Source organism: Astatotilapia calliptera, chromosome 23 (genome assembly GCF_900246225.1).
Source record: "Astatotilapia calliptera chromosome 23, fAstCal1.2, whole genome shotgun sequence".
In the NCBI taxonomy this organism is placed as follows: Eukaryota; Metazoa; Chordata; class Actinopteri; order Cichliformes; family Cichlidae; genus Astatotilapia; species Astatotilapia calliptera.
The window spans coordinates 3,688,908-3,703,156 of record NC_039323.1 but is presented as its reverse complement, the minus strand read 5'-3'; the positions used below and the strand labels follow the sequence as shown (position 1 = coordinate 3,703,156).

Genomic DNA, 14,249 nt, shown 5'->3' with positions numbered 1-14,249 from the left:
AAGATTTTCCACCCAAAGTTGTTGTTTGTGTTGTGTACCTTGTTTTAAAGCTGGAGGATTTCTAGTTTGAAGTCCAGTTATGTCAGAAAATAACTGAATAGTGAGTTCAACAGAGAGCTGTTTGAAAGGAATCTATCAAAGTCAAACTGAAAAGCAGACTTTAGGTTAAATTCAAGTGGTTGAACAAAGAAATCGTATCAACAACCAGATGTAGCTTATTTACAGTCCTGTGTCATTGGGGCTGTTTTGTGGACAGATTTAGGCTGTTTTTTGAATTAAGCATGTAAAAGGTTTGCAGTCGATTCCAAGTGTAGCGTTTGCATTTGGAAGCAGTTCATTCAAATTCAAATGCAAAAGCCGTTCTCAAAGGGGATCTTATTTCAAATGAATCGAGCCAAACCTAGCGTGCACAAATAAAACAAATTTACTAGAGAGAGTGTGGGAACATAAGAAGTGGCCAAATCAGCATTTTGGAACATTCAGAAAAAAATGAAGCACCTGTGAACATGAAAAGGCCCAGGCCATGATGTAAGTCAGCAGTGGTGCATGATCGCAGGATGCTTTCCATGGTAAAGAAAAAACACATCACAGCATCTAGGCAGGACACTAATCTCCACAATGTAGACACACGATTAGCCAAAAACGCTTTTAAAAATAATAAGCCATGAACTTTGATTCCCTGCAATTATGTCAAGTTGTCCAATTATATTTGAGTTGATGAAAATGGAGGACTTTGTATAAAAATGACCACTGTGGTCAATGCTAATATTTTTCTTAAATCCTCCAAATTTAACCTAAAAGTTGCATTTTAATCCTTTTGTTTCAAACCTGTTGTTTTGGTGTACTGAGGCAGAGAGATAAAAACTGTTGCTCTCCAAACATTTCATGAAAGTGTAGTTTTAGCATTTATTCCTGAAGCTTTCCAGTCACAGCATTAAAGCCAGTGTGACTGGCCCTCTCCCTCCTCGCACTCCTCCTCATGCTTTCTGCTTCCTCTTTTCTGTGCCTACACACATCCATTACTGCCTCTTTGTGTGGGCAGCTTATTGGAAACAACTGCGCGCAGGTGAGTAGCACCCCAGCCATAGGGCCTGACCTCTGACTGTGCACAGGTCACCTTTGTCTTTCTCTCTGTCTTGCTTTCCAAGTAGCTGTCCTGCTCTTTTCAACTAATATAGCTGTCTGTTCCTTACCTATCTGAAGCTTGTAATGTCCACTTTCTCTTTTTGCTCTTCTTCCCTTCGATCTGTTCTTTAGTTGTAGCATTTGACCTAGTGATGCATAACGATATTGTAGTATCCCGCCTCTCTTAAAACTGCTTCTTCTTCTTTTTTATTTTTTTTAATGTTCTTGAAAATATCAGCATCTCTATTTCTGAACAAGCAGTTCTGATTTATCTGTCCTTAAAGAAAGGGAAACAAAATGATTTCCTAGAAAGAAAGAAAATAAGAACTGGCTGCTGATGTTCTCAGGACTTAATCTTTCACCCTTTAAATTCCCAGAATAGTTTCCTAAAAGCATGTTGGCTCTTCTTTTTCTTGTACTGGGCAATCGGCATCAACATGCTTTTAGAAACCTATCCCAGCGGTTCGACGCAATAGTGTAATTCTTTTCTCTTAGATCTGCTCAGCTGAGTTTAGTAGACTTGGCATGCCCCCAAACTGTCTCCAGCTGTTTTTAAGTGGATACGCTTTGCCTGCCCTCAGTGGAAAAAGATGTGGCCTTAAGCCAAGGATAGAATGTGGATCGTTTGAATAATGTGTTGATGAGATCATGCAGGACAAGCTGTAAACAGTTTTGGTCTTATAAATTAATGTTTACTTACAAAAACACATGTGGAAGTCTTTCTTTTGGATTGTAATTCTAAAAGAAAAATGACACCACAAAAGCAAGGTTACTTAATTCTAGGAATTTAAAGCTGAAAGAATAAAACCAAAAAAGAAAATTTACTTAAATTGGAGACTGATGACACAGCATGGTTTTATATAATATCTATATTAGATTTTATATTATATATAAAGATTTTCCAACAGGGGGCTATAGTGCACGCTACTAACTCCTAATTTCCGGCTTTTAAGACATACAGTGGGGCAAAAAAGTATTTAGTCAGCCACCGATTGTGCAAGTTCCCCCACCTAAAATGATGACAGAGGTCAGTAATTTGCACCAGAGGTACACTTCAACTGTGAGAGACAGAATGTGAAAAAAAAAAATCCATGAATCCACATGGTAGGATTTGTAAAGAATTTATTCGTAAATTAGGGTGGAAAATAAGTATTTGGTCAATAACAAAAATACAACTCAATACTTTGTAACATAACCTTTGTTGGCAATAACAGAGGTCAAACGTTTACTATAGGTCTTTACCAGGTTTGCACACACAGTAGCTGGTATTTTGGCCCATTCCTCCATGCAGATCTTCTCGAGAGCAGTGATGTTTTGGGGCTGTAGCCGAGCAACACGGACTTTCAACTCCCGCCACAGATTTTCTATGGGGTTGAGGTCTGGAGACTGGCTAGGCCACTCCAGGACTTTCAAATGCTTCTTACGGAGCCACTCCTTTGTTGCCCGGGCGGTGTGTTTTGGATCATTGTCATGTTGGAAGACCCAGCCTCGTTTCATCTTCAAAGTTCTCACTGATGGAAGGAGGTTTTGGCTCAAAATCTCACGATACATGGCCCCATTCATTCTGTCCTTAACACGGATCAGTCGTCCTGTCCCCTTGGCAGAAAAACAGCCCCATAGCATGATGTTTCCACCCCCATGCTTCACAGTAGGTATGGTGTTCTTGGGATGCAACTCAGTATTCTTCTTCCTCCAAACACGACGAGTTGAGTTTATACCAAAAAGTTCTACTTTGGTTTCATCTGACCACATGACATTCTCCCAATCCTCTGCTGTATCATCCATGTGCTCTCTGGCAAACTTCAGACGGGCCTGGACATGCACTGGCTTCAGCAGCGGAACACGTCTGGCACTGCGGGATTTGATTCCCTGCCGTTGTAGTGTGTTACTGATGGTGACCTTTGTTACTTTGGTCCCAGCTCTCTGCAGGTCATTCACCAGGTCCCCCCGTGTGGTTCTGGGATCTTTGCTCACCGTTCTCATGATCATTTTGACCCCACGGGATGAGATCTTGCGTGGAGCCCCAGATCGAGGGAGATTATCAGTGGTCTTGTATGTCTTCCATTTTCTGATGATTGCTCCCACAGTTGATTTTTTCACACCCAGCTGCTTGCCTATTGTAGATTCACTCTTCCCAGTCTGGTGCAGGTCTACAACACTTTTCCTGGTGTCCTTCGAAAGCTCTTTGGTCTTGGCCATGGCGGAGTTTGGAGTCTGACTGTTTGAGGCTGTGGACAGGTGTCTTTTATACAGATGATGAGTTCAAGCAGGTGCCATTCATACAGGTAACGAGTGGGGGACAGAAAAGCTTCTTACAGAAGACGTTACAGGTCTGTGAGAGCCAGAGATTTTCCTTGTTTGAGGTGACCAAATACTTATTTTCCACCCTAATTTACGAATAAATTCTTTACAAATCCTACCATGTGAATTCATGGATTTTTTTTTTTTTTCACATTCTGTCTCTCACAGTTGAAGTGTACCTCTGGTGCAAATTACTGACCTCTGTCATCATTTTAAGTGGGGGAACTTGCACAATCGGTGGCTGACTAAATACTTTTTTGCCCCACTGTAAGTTTACCAGCTCTTATCACTTCAGTATGGAGGACGTTATTAGGATCGATCGACCGTGTGGAGCTCTGCTAGAGGAATGTCTTGTGCTTTGAATGAGACCTGGCTGCTTCACAGTGCAGAACATGTGCTTGAGAATGGTGGATTGCTGCACCCTACATGCCTTGTTCACCTTTAACAATTAATACTCAAGGAATGCATCTTTCAGATGATGTAGCCCAGGAGGATCAAAATCACCTCCCAGTTAGAGTTAAAATATGTATCTGTATGTTTTGTTTGTGCAGGCCGCTTGCAGACAGCGAGAAGCTACCGGTCAGGTCACATCGTGCAGCGGGGGCTCCAAAAAGCTCTGCTGAGGATGGAGAGGCAGAAAATGCCACGCCACAGGAACCCAAGAAGAAGAGCAGCAAAGAAAAGAGGGACAAGAAGAAAGATAAAGAGAGGGATAGGAAGGTGAGGTTAAGATGCTGGAAACATTTCCCACCTTCTGGTCATAAATCAGATTCACGGAGCACTCAGAGCGAGGGGAGAACAGTAGTGCGCTGTCAGCTGCGCCGTCACAATTTGATGACTCAGTGTTTGCATTTCTTAACCTGACTGACACCGACTGGAATATATTCTCCTGTTTTCACAGAGGAGCAAAGAAGAGAAGAAGAAGAAAAAACACAAACATGAAGAAAAGGAGGAGGATCTTCTTGGAGGTCAAGCAGAAGAGCCCGTGGTCCAATCGGAAGAAATGAAGGAGGTGGAAGCACAGCCCACTTCAACTAGTGCTGAGGTACGCCTTTATAACATGTTGGACCGAGGATGTTTCCTACGCGGCGCCGCAGTTTGTATCTAACATCCAAACACTGGTTTTAATTACCAGATCTATAAAATTATAATTAAAATGGCTTAAAGGATACCTTAAGGCAGTGGTTCCCAAACTTTTTTGCTAGGTCCCCCTTTGTTTTACAAGAAAAATTTTTTTGTTTTGTTTTGTTTTTCCTTTTCGTACCGCGCCCCCCTGCAATGGCTCTGCGCCCCTCCTAGGGGGCGGGCCCCACACTTTGGGAAGGTCTGCCTTAAGGAGTGCTCTACAAATTCTGTCAAATGGTTAAATGCAAGCAGACACGTTTTATCATGTTCATTAACTCGGCGCTTCCATTGCTTTTTCCCAGCCTGTCTTTCAATCGGCTATAGCGATCAAGTATCAGTTTCCTCGTAGCCGACTGTGCAGTCTCTTGCCAAATACTTGATTTATTCATGAAACAGGACAGTGTATTCTCTGTATCCATTTTCATGAATAGTAGTAAGACACAGAACCTGTTTGGCCCTCACCCCTCTCACCTCCTCGCGCTCCTCTCCCTCCCTTCCTCTTTTAGGTTTCGGACCTGGATTTCTGGCTCTCAAATGCTCCAGTGCCCTCTAACACCCAGGTTGAGTCACGCCCCTCTTTCTCTCTCTCTCTCTCGCTCTCTTTCTGTCTCTCTCACCCTGTCCTGCCCACATCTGTTCAGTTTCATGACACGGTTTTCAATCAACCTGCCTCAGACATTGGTGTAACCATACATTCTGTCTCTGCTGCCCTTCAGTTGTTCCTTTTTTTTTTTTTCCTCCCCTCTGCATCTTTTGACACTGCCTCTCTTTCACAGGGCTCACAACACTATATTCTGTCATTTTCCAGCACCCTTCTGCTTTCTAGCATGTGTGTGTACACAGTATGTATCTGTATTTGTCTCGCACTTCTTCTTGCCTTGTGTTGTGTCAGTCATGATGTCAGAACAGGTGCTGTTACTTTTTATTGTTTTGTTTTTGTTTTTTGTGATCTTTATTTATTGATTTCTTTATTTTTGAAGAAGTGACAATGGACCAAATGTCACTAATATGTCTTTGAACCAGTGTGGTCCTGGTACACACACACACACACACACACACACACACACACACACACACACACACACACACACACACACACACACACACAAACTCCAAACAGAAGCTGGAGTTATTTTAGTGGTAGACAGGATATGTGAGCTTCAGCTAACAGTTATTGCTGGGATAGCCTTTCATGGTTCTAGGTTGGACACCAGCACCGCAGTGGTGGAAGAGGGGTAAACGGCTCCCCAGAAATTGGCCCAGAGTCCTTTCCTCTTACGTCACCACTGTATGAGCACAATATCCACTCTCCATTATCTCTTCAGTGTGGGGCCATAATTATCTTTGTTTCTGTTTGAAAACAAAGTAGAATTTCCCAAATCAGCTGCTAAACTTCACCTTTACTAATAGACTTTTTGATGACTGTTTTCTTTCATTTAAAAAAAATAGGAAAATTACTTTCTCAGTTGTTTTAAATTAAATCTATGTGGCCTGTGGTCATGCCAGGACAGCGCTCTCACACCATTTCCAGCTTGTTTAAATAAGCTAAGCTATCCAGTTGCTCCACTATTTCATCCTGACTGTTCCATGAAAAGACTGAATAACAGGCACACTGTTTCCTTAGCTATACATGTAACATGACTGTACGCTCAGATCTGTCAGGCCTTTTAACTTTCCCTTTGGGCATTTCTGTTATTAATCATTTGAACTGTCAGCCCAAGAGTTAAAGCTGCCCCAGTAATATGCATCGATGTCTTGGTGGAACGCTTGTTTTTGTTCTGGCTGTCACACCAGCGTCCCAGATCATACTGTTGCATATATTTAGCTTGTCAGTCAGCCTGCTTCAGTTTCGAGCAGCACCCAGTGTAGCTGGTTAGTGCAGTGGATCCAGCAGTTGTACAGCAAAACCACTGTAGGTGTAGAGGTCCATACAAACATGATATGCTCATGTTTAGCATTCTTCCATGCAATACTCTTGGCTCATTGTACCTGATGTTTGTTTGTGGTGTCACTCAGCTCAGTAGGTTGCAGGTGATCATGAATGACTTCTCTTATGAATGACTGAGTGAACTCACTAACCTCACTTACCTATGTCAACACAGAAGTGGTAGAAAGTTTTGCATGTGTTAAACGCTGTGGTTGTTCTTGTTTGTGTGTTTATTTGGTGGCGTGCTGGTGTATCTGAACAGGAAGCAGCAACAGTAGCAGAAGCAGCCCCAGCGCCCGAGGCGCCTGCTGGCACAGCGGCCGACTCTGAGCCCGAGGAGCCCAAAGACACCGAGACGGAGGAGAGTGTGAGTTAACGCAGACGAGGCAATAGTTGGAAGGAACAAAGTTTGACAGCACTGCTTGAGATTCCAGTTTACAATAACCCCGACTGGACTCGGGGAATTGGCAACTCTAATTCTGATACATTTGTGTGAACGATGTGTCGCAGACCTGCCAGTTTCTGTGGGCTCTGGGGGAGTAATTCTGCCACTTTGTGTTTTATTTTCATTAGCATTAACACTCAATGGTGATTAAACATCACTTCAGGAAATTTATCTCCTTCTCCTTCTTTGGTTTTTCTCTATAGAAGTCCTCCAAGCACAAGAAGAAGAAGCAGAAAAAAGAGAAGGAAGAGAAGGAGAAGAAAAAGAAAAAGAAGCATCATCACCATCACCACCACAGCGATGGAGGTGGAGAGGAGTCTGTGCAGAATGGCACCGTCGAGGAGGAGGAGCCTCTGCCGGTCAGTGTCGAACAACCACAACATTAAACTTAACCGATCATTACTTTTAATTTGTAAACTACGGGTTATGTTTCCTAAATCAGAATCGGTACAGCAAAATGTACACGTACAAAGAATTAGGCTCATTCTTTTTCTTCGTTGTTCTCAATTTACTTAACAGAATAGATAAGAAACATTACTGATAAAAGCACGACACAGACAATAGCAATTTGTATAGCATATTTAAATGTGCAGTGCGCCAAGATCTTGGAATAAAACATTTACCAAGCTGGGGATGGATAACTGGTTACTATACAGTATATACATGAGGAATTGATGATATAGATGTATAGGTATGTACAATACCATATTGATACGTACAACAAAACATTATGTACAGCACTCTTTGGTTTTAGCATTTGATGGATGTTAAAGTAGAGATGATATGAGTGAAGTAAAAATTAAATTGGCATCTTTGTGTCATTCCTCTTCGATTGAAAACAGACAAACAAAAGCTTACTGACCTCAAAGACACGAATAACTCAAAGCCGCATGTAGGCAGTATAATTTATCATCATTCATCTGAGCTCCACTGGGTAAACCCACTTACTGCTGCCAGCACACACTGCCTTCCTTGTTATATAGCAGCTAGGTAGGAGCTCCTGTTGCCTAGTTAGCATGCTTAGTGGCTGAGAACGCCTCCTCTGACCTGAGCTCTTCTCTCCTTTCAGCCCATGTCCAATTACTGCCTGCTGGCTGAGAACTCCTACATCAAGATGGTGAGTGATGGTGACTGCGATGCCAGGCTTTGGAAATTTGTTTTGCTCTCAATTTGTTAAAATAATTCCGGTCTCATTTTGGCCATGGAAACATTTAATTTTCGAATTTAATTTTTAGCATCCAAAGCTGCTCATGCCTTCTCCAATCTAATAGTTTGCATTGTTAATTAAAATGCACCAAGGGAACCAGATTGTGATAAATATTCTGCTTTATTTCGACATGTTGGGTTCTTCTGTTTACTTTAGTGAGACAATAAATAAAATAATTTTCTTGCTACATTATAGCGCACATTTCTTTCTAGATGCTGAGAAAGAGAAACGTTGTTGTTTCCAAGATCCAGCATGTGGAGTAATTAGAGTTAAAAAAACCAAAAAGAACTATCATATACAGATTTCTTTTTCTCTTCCTCTCTTTAAAGATGATGGAGGATGCTGATCAGGTATTGGTTAAAGTTTTGTCCTAGATGTGTTTCTCTCTGGTCTCGTTGCTCTTTACAGGCCTTCCTCCTTGGGCAGACTAATTTATGTTTCTCTAGCACAGCAGCGCTCGGTTTCTGAGAATGATTCTGTCCTTGTGATTATCTCCTTGTGTTCACTTCTTGGAAATGGTGATGTGTGCTCTGGATCTGGGTAATGACTCTGATTTGCCTTGTTAACACTGTGTAAAAGAGAGGAAAGATGAGACCGTAATTCACTGTTCCAAAATCCACGTTTAGCACTTTCCTTGTTTTCCCTCTTCCCCGTAAGGTGTGTGACATCCAGGGGAACCTACAGGATGGCAGTCAGGTGGTGGTGTCTGTCATCTTTGAAAATAAGAGTGACAGCTTCCTCAAATCCATGGAGTTCAATGTGCTGGACTCTCTGAACTCCAAGCTGCAGAGGCCAGAAGGGTCAGGTCCACATGATGGCCTTACCGTCCCCTTCCAGCTTCCCCCTGGTCAGTTATTATCTAAAGAAAAATCGTGTATGAATCCATCCATCCATGACTGTGAATTAAAAGCCCATAGCCCCCCTCAAATCTTTAGTATTCATATTTTGGAGGGGCATCCAATCAGAAGTAAGTTAGCTTAAACTGAGGTTGAATTGAGCTGAAAGAGTTTTTGTTTGTTTCTTTTGTTCAGGCAGATTATTATCTGAGGCCCAGGATAAGATAAATTAGTATTACTTAAACCATGTAAAGCTAGTCTAGCATAACCCAAGATGGAAAATATGGGGTTGGAAATGGGCATCATAGTTATCCTTTGCTATAATATTGGCTTACTAAAAAAATAAAATAAAACAAGCATTTTCCTGGTAATTGTAGTGGGGCTTTTCAGAATAAATGTCCATCCTTTTTACTGAGTTACAGATGATTCAAGCAGCAACTTAAAAAAATTGTATTATATGAGTTTTTAAAGTTGTTGAGTTCCATGATTTGATGCTGAGAGCTTCTGTTTTTTCTTGTAGGAGTGTCCAATGAAGCACGATTTGTCTTCACTGTGCAGAGCATCGTAATGCCGCAGAAGCTGAAAGGAACCCTCACCTTTATTGTAAAGGTTCGTAGGAAAAGCAAACAAGTGCCGTGTATACTAAAAAGAAAACAAAATCTAATGAAAAAGCTGAAATCCAAATGAAACACAAACAAGATTGACAGGATTTTTTATACATTATTATTAAACCTGCGGCTTAATTAATTCATCTTTTGTATTTGTAATACTAGAGTTGGCCTAGTAGCAGATGAGTTAATTCTGAGACCTATGAAGGAATCAAACAGGTGTTTTTAATATGCCGTTTTGCTCCATTCCCACAGAACGAGGACTCCTCCACTCATGAGAAACTGGACTTCAAACTGCACTTTACCTGCACCTCCTACCTGATCACTACTCCTTGTTACAGGTTGGTTATGCCACTCCTCCATTCATATCAGAGTTTCAGTGAGTCATTTAAACTTTTTAAAGAAGCTGTTGAAACTCCTCTCAAAGTGTTTCCAGGGAGAAATCTTTGGAGTGGGGGAGTTTGTAGACTGAGTGGTGAGACTGTGGTTTAAGCGTGGCAGTAGAAAATGGCCATCTTTGAGGAAGAATAAATATCAGTAAATTTCACTTGTACTTGTTTTAAGATAGAGCTTGTGTGAAATTTTAAATTAAAAAGATCAAGAACCACGGTCTGGGAATCATTAAAATCTGTTGAAGGTTCGTTAGATTTTAGTAATGGAGAAATCTAAAACTGACTTCTTTTTGTTCTTTTGCTCTCTCAGTGATGCGTTTGCAAAGTTGCTGGAGTCGGGAGATCTGAAGAGCAGCTCTGTCAGACTGGAGGGAGTTAACATGCCCTTCCATCACCTTCTGGCCAGGATCTGCTTCCACCACCACTTTTCTGGTACCTTTACATTATCACTTTTTTCGGGGGACCTGAAACCTGTGCTACTTCACATGCAGGAAATTACAATCATCAGAGGGGAATGTTTGAAAAGTGTATTAATGCTGGGTAATTTTGACATTAATTCTGATGCGCTGCATTTGTGATTGTGCTTCTTTCTCGTCTTTGATTAGTTGTGGAGAGGATCGACTCCTGTGCCTCCATGTACAGCAGGTCTATCCAGGGTCACCATGTCTGTCTGCTGGTCAAAACTGTAAGCGACAATAACATAAATCTGAGTTAAAACCGAAGATGAAAAGAGTTTTCAGGTGGTAATGCTGACATTGTCCCCCACTTCTCTCCCCCTCTCTCCCAGTCTGGTCAGACTGTGTCCATTGACGCTAAATGTGACGAGCCAACGCTGCTTGGGAATGTGCTGGATGAGATCAAGCAGACCTTCTCTCAGTGCTGATTGTGTCTGACAGCCGAAGGGTGCCCCACCCTCCACCCTACCGCTCCATCCCGCCCCTCCCTCACTGAAACACAACATAATCACGTTACGAAACACTGCGACTGGCACTTCCAGTATCGCCCTATTTATTAGTCTGCAGATTTGCAAGATTTCTTTCCCCTTCTCAGCTTCTCCAGCGCCCCACACTTTGCCCCTCTTTGCACTCTGTGGTCACTCCCTCACACTTGATGTTGCTTTACAGACTCATTGTGTACATGCTTCATCTTCTCTGCAGTGTAATTTTCATTTTTACTTCCTAGTTTTCGAACAGCCGCCCTGTTGCACCCCGACTCTGACTGAGCTCCCGTTTCTGGACGCCTGGCGTCCTCTTCTCTTTCCTGCGTCTCTTTCCGCCCTCCACTCTGTCGGGAATTCAATCTGTGACGGTCGCGTCATGTAATGTTGACAACTGGACTTTTGCTGTTAATGGTTGAATTGTATTTTTACTGTTTTGACGTTTTTGTCTTTGGTTTGTTTTGTTGTTTTGTCTTTTCTTTTTCTTTATCTTTGTCTGAAACCTGACTGCGCCTTCATCTAATCCCCTTCTTTACTGCTCACTAAAATCTGTGTGTGCTGCTCATCTGTGTAGGCCTTGAAAAAAGATAAATCAGGTGATTGACTCTTTTTTTGGACTAGATGGGCGCTATAACCTGCTCACCCACCACTGACCTGGTGCCTGGAGAAGACCAGACACTGGGCAAGTGCAATGAGAGGAGAGCAGAGGTGAAACCAAAGCTACAAATAAGGCATGGGTTTTAAGCTTGTATCGGGGTGCTTTTGCCCTACTTGCCTCTTGGCGAGGCTCAGAGCAGATCTGCTGGTGTTTAGTTGAACCGAATCCTTGTGTCTCTACGGGTGATTGTACAGTAGTTCAGTAGTTTTGCTCTGTGCCTTAGCCCTGCAGTCTGACCTACTCCGGCACTTCATAAGTCTTGTAGAGCCCCCACCTCTCCCCTGAGTGCACTGATCTAACAGTGCTAAACTGCAGATTGACCCTCCCCAAGGACTTTGAACATATCATTCCTTTGGCAAATCCAGTGCAATGTGAGGTTTCTATTACACCTGACAAAGCCACCTGTGTTCTACCACGCATGGATGGTTTAGTTATTGTATAGAAGATGTAATAATATTGTAAAGCAGGATGCTGTTCTTTGTCTGAAGGCAGGTCGTCACTTGGCCAACGTGTTCACGGAATAATCTGACGTAAAGAGCTGACATCACTGTCCTCTGTGGGGGGGGGAAAGACAACCTGTGACAAGTTAAAGGACACCACACTTATACTCTCAGCCTGCCTGTACTGTTTCTTTTAAAACTGCTGGTCTGCATATGAGATTGCTAAAAGTCATTTACTACTAAGCGGACGCTGTTAACTGGTCAGTGGCTTGAGGCGCCCTGTGAGTCAGTATTAATCAACACGGCTTCCACAGTAAGGAAGCATCGCCTCTGTCAGCAGCAGCAGTTGTGTGGTTTTTGTCTGTCCTTGTGAAATATTTGCGCCCGTCTCCCTCTCATGCATCACAGAAAAAGCCAGCTGACCCACCCATATAAATCCCCCCATGTTTCTTTTTCCCTCCAGAAACTGCCTTGCTACTTTGTGTGTATGTGTGTGTTAGGAGAGTCTTTAAAGAAAACACAACACCCGACTTCCTGCTGAACTCTGTTTGATGTCTTCATTTGGATCATTCATGTTTAAAGCAACCACCCCGTCCACTTCAACTGATCCTTGTAGTAGCAAGAGTGAAAGGAAAAAAAGACTTGGTAGCGTCTCTGTTCATATATATACTGGTAAGGCCCTCCTCTCTTGCATTTATCTGCTATTGTAGATAAGAAATATAATGATGTCTGGCCTGAAGGTCAAGTCAGCCATTCCACTAGATTTTCAGTAGTAAAGTCTGAAATCAGAGGTGATCAGCTGTTTTTCAGGAACGTCAGTAGAAAAAAATTATGTACGCGCTCCCTGTTCCTGAAAATGATATCCATGAATCTGAGAAACGACTTCTCTAATCACACGCTGTCCTAATACTGATCATTCTGTGCATACTGTTAGATTAAAATTTGTATATTGCATGATTAGGAATGTACACTTTTATTTTCCTTGTTTCTTTCCCATGGTCATGCTTACACAGACAAAGATGTCATTCCATTTTCTCTTGTTTTTCCTACTTTTTTTTTTAAATGAGGTTTTCTTGACCATTCTCTATTTTTGATGGTATTGTGTTTTTATCTATTCTAAGTGCAGACAATTAAAAGAAGTGATACCATTGAATGTTTTAAAATTATTAGTCACAGGGGAAGGAAGGGGGTTCTGTTTGGTGTCGCACCACTGAGGACATGGGGCTCACAATAACAGTAGAACAGGTTACGTGAAGCAGTGTACTGAGAGGCAAACCCGCTCTGTCTTAATGCTCTGTTGGTTCAGCTGTAATGACTTATTCTACCAAGTTTGGCTTGTGACATTGAAATATACTCTCATATGACAGATTTTTGAAGGTCCTGTCTTTTTATTTCTTCATATTCAACTCTACAATGTCATATTCAGAAGGGGACAACATAAATTACATTTCCTTCAAAGAAATTCCACTCAACAAAAAAATAAATAAATAAATAAAAGCTGTAAGAAGATGCTGTAGTCCTTTTGTGTGTGTGTGTGTGCGCGTGTTAAAGTGAGCCAATAAGCATACAAAAAACTAGTTTTGAATGAAATGATAGAAACCTGGAGTGTATACGTGTAGATGAAGATATGTTCTTGGCAAATTAATACCCGTCTCTTTATCAATAAAGCAAGATGTGCCGCTTTGAACTTCAATTCCCAGAAAGCCTAGCAGCAGAAGTAATCGAGACCCCTGACTGACAGCGAGCAGCTGAGTTGAGAAAAGTTGAGCAGACAAAGCCTCAGATTGAAGTTTTATGAAAAAATTGATTGTTTTATCGAAATTGCCGCTTGGCCAACCTCCCTTTCCTCCTTAAGGCACCCGATAAAAAGAGGAGGCTGAAAAGCTTTCGGTAGCAAAGATAACCGAGATCAAAATGAATTTCCGGTATAGACTTTCAAAACAAAGCTCGCGATTCGAACTGTATTTTTCTCTGAGCAAGCAAAAATGGACACTTATGTATGTTTAACTAGAAGTACATTAAACGACACAAAACCTAAAAATAAAGACTCTACCTTCATCATAAACAATGAACATCCTAACTGTAAGGTCTTAAGAAGTTGTTTACCTGAGAGAGTGCAACTAGGGTAAAGGTCAAAAGAGAGAGGGGTAAATTGTGCAGTGCTGTGAGAAAGTATTGGCCCCCTTCCTGATTTTTTTTTTCTTTCTTTTTTTTGCATATTTGTCTCACTAACATGTTTCAGTTTAAA

The 14,249-nt window shown here is 41.8% G+C and overlaps 1 protein-coding gene across 1 annotated transcript in view; it reads left to right on the top strand.

The window, feature by feature from the left end:
- Positions 1–13,508, top strand: part of ap3d1 (adaptor related protein complex 3 subunit delta 1) — a 28,295-nt gene extending 14,787 nt beyond the window's left edge. Inside the window, exons 22-33 of the mRNA XM_026157751.1 lie at positions 3,978–4,146; positions 4,328–4,471; positions 5,058–5,111; positions 6,741–6,845; positions 7,127–7,282; positions 7,993–8,040; positions 8,788–8,977; positions 9,487–9,575; positions 9,830–9,915; positions 10,277–10,398; positions 10,572–10,651; positions 10,754–13,508. Of these exons, the coding sequence (XP_026013536.1) occupies positions 3,978–4,146; positions 4,328–4,471; positions 5,058–5,111; positions 6,741–6,845; positions 7,127–7,282; positions 7,993–8,040; positions 8,788–8,977; positions 9,487–9,575; positions 9,830–9,915; positions 10,277–10,398; positions 10,572–10,651; positions 10,754–10,849 (1,339 nt within the window). The 3' untranslated portion in view covers positions 10,850–13,508. The remainder of the gene's footprint in view (positions 1–3,977; positions 4,147–4,327; positions 4,472–5,057; positions 5,112–6,740; positions 6,846–7,126; positions 7,283–7,992; positions 8,041–8,787; positions 8,978–9,486; positions 9,576–9,829; positions 9,916–10,276; positions 10,399–10,571; positions 10,652–10,753) is intronic.
- Positions 13,509–14,249: the final 741 nt, after the last annotated feature.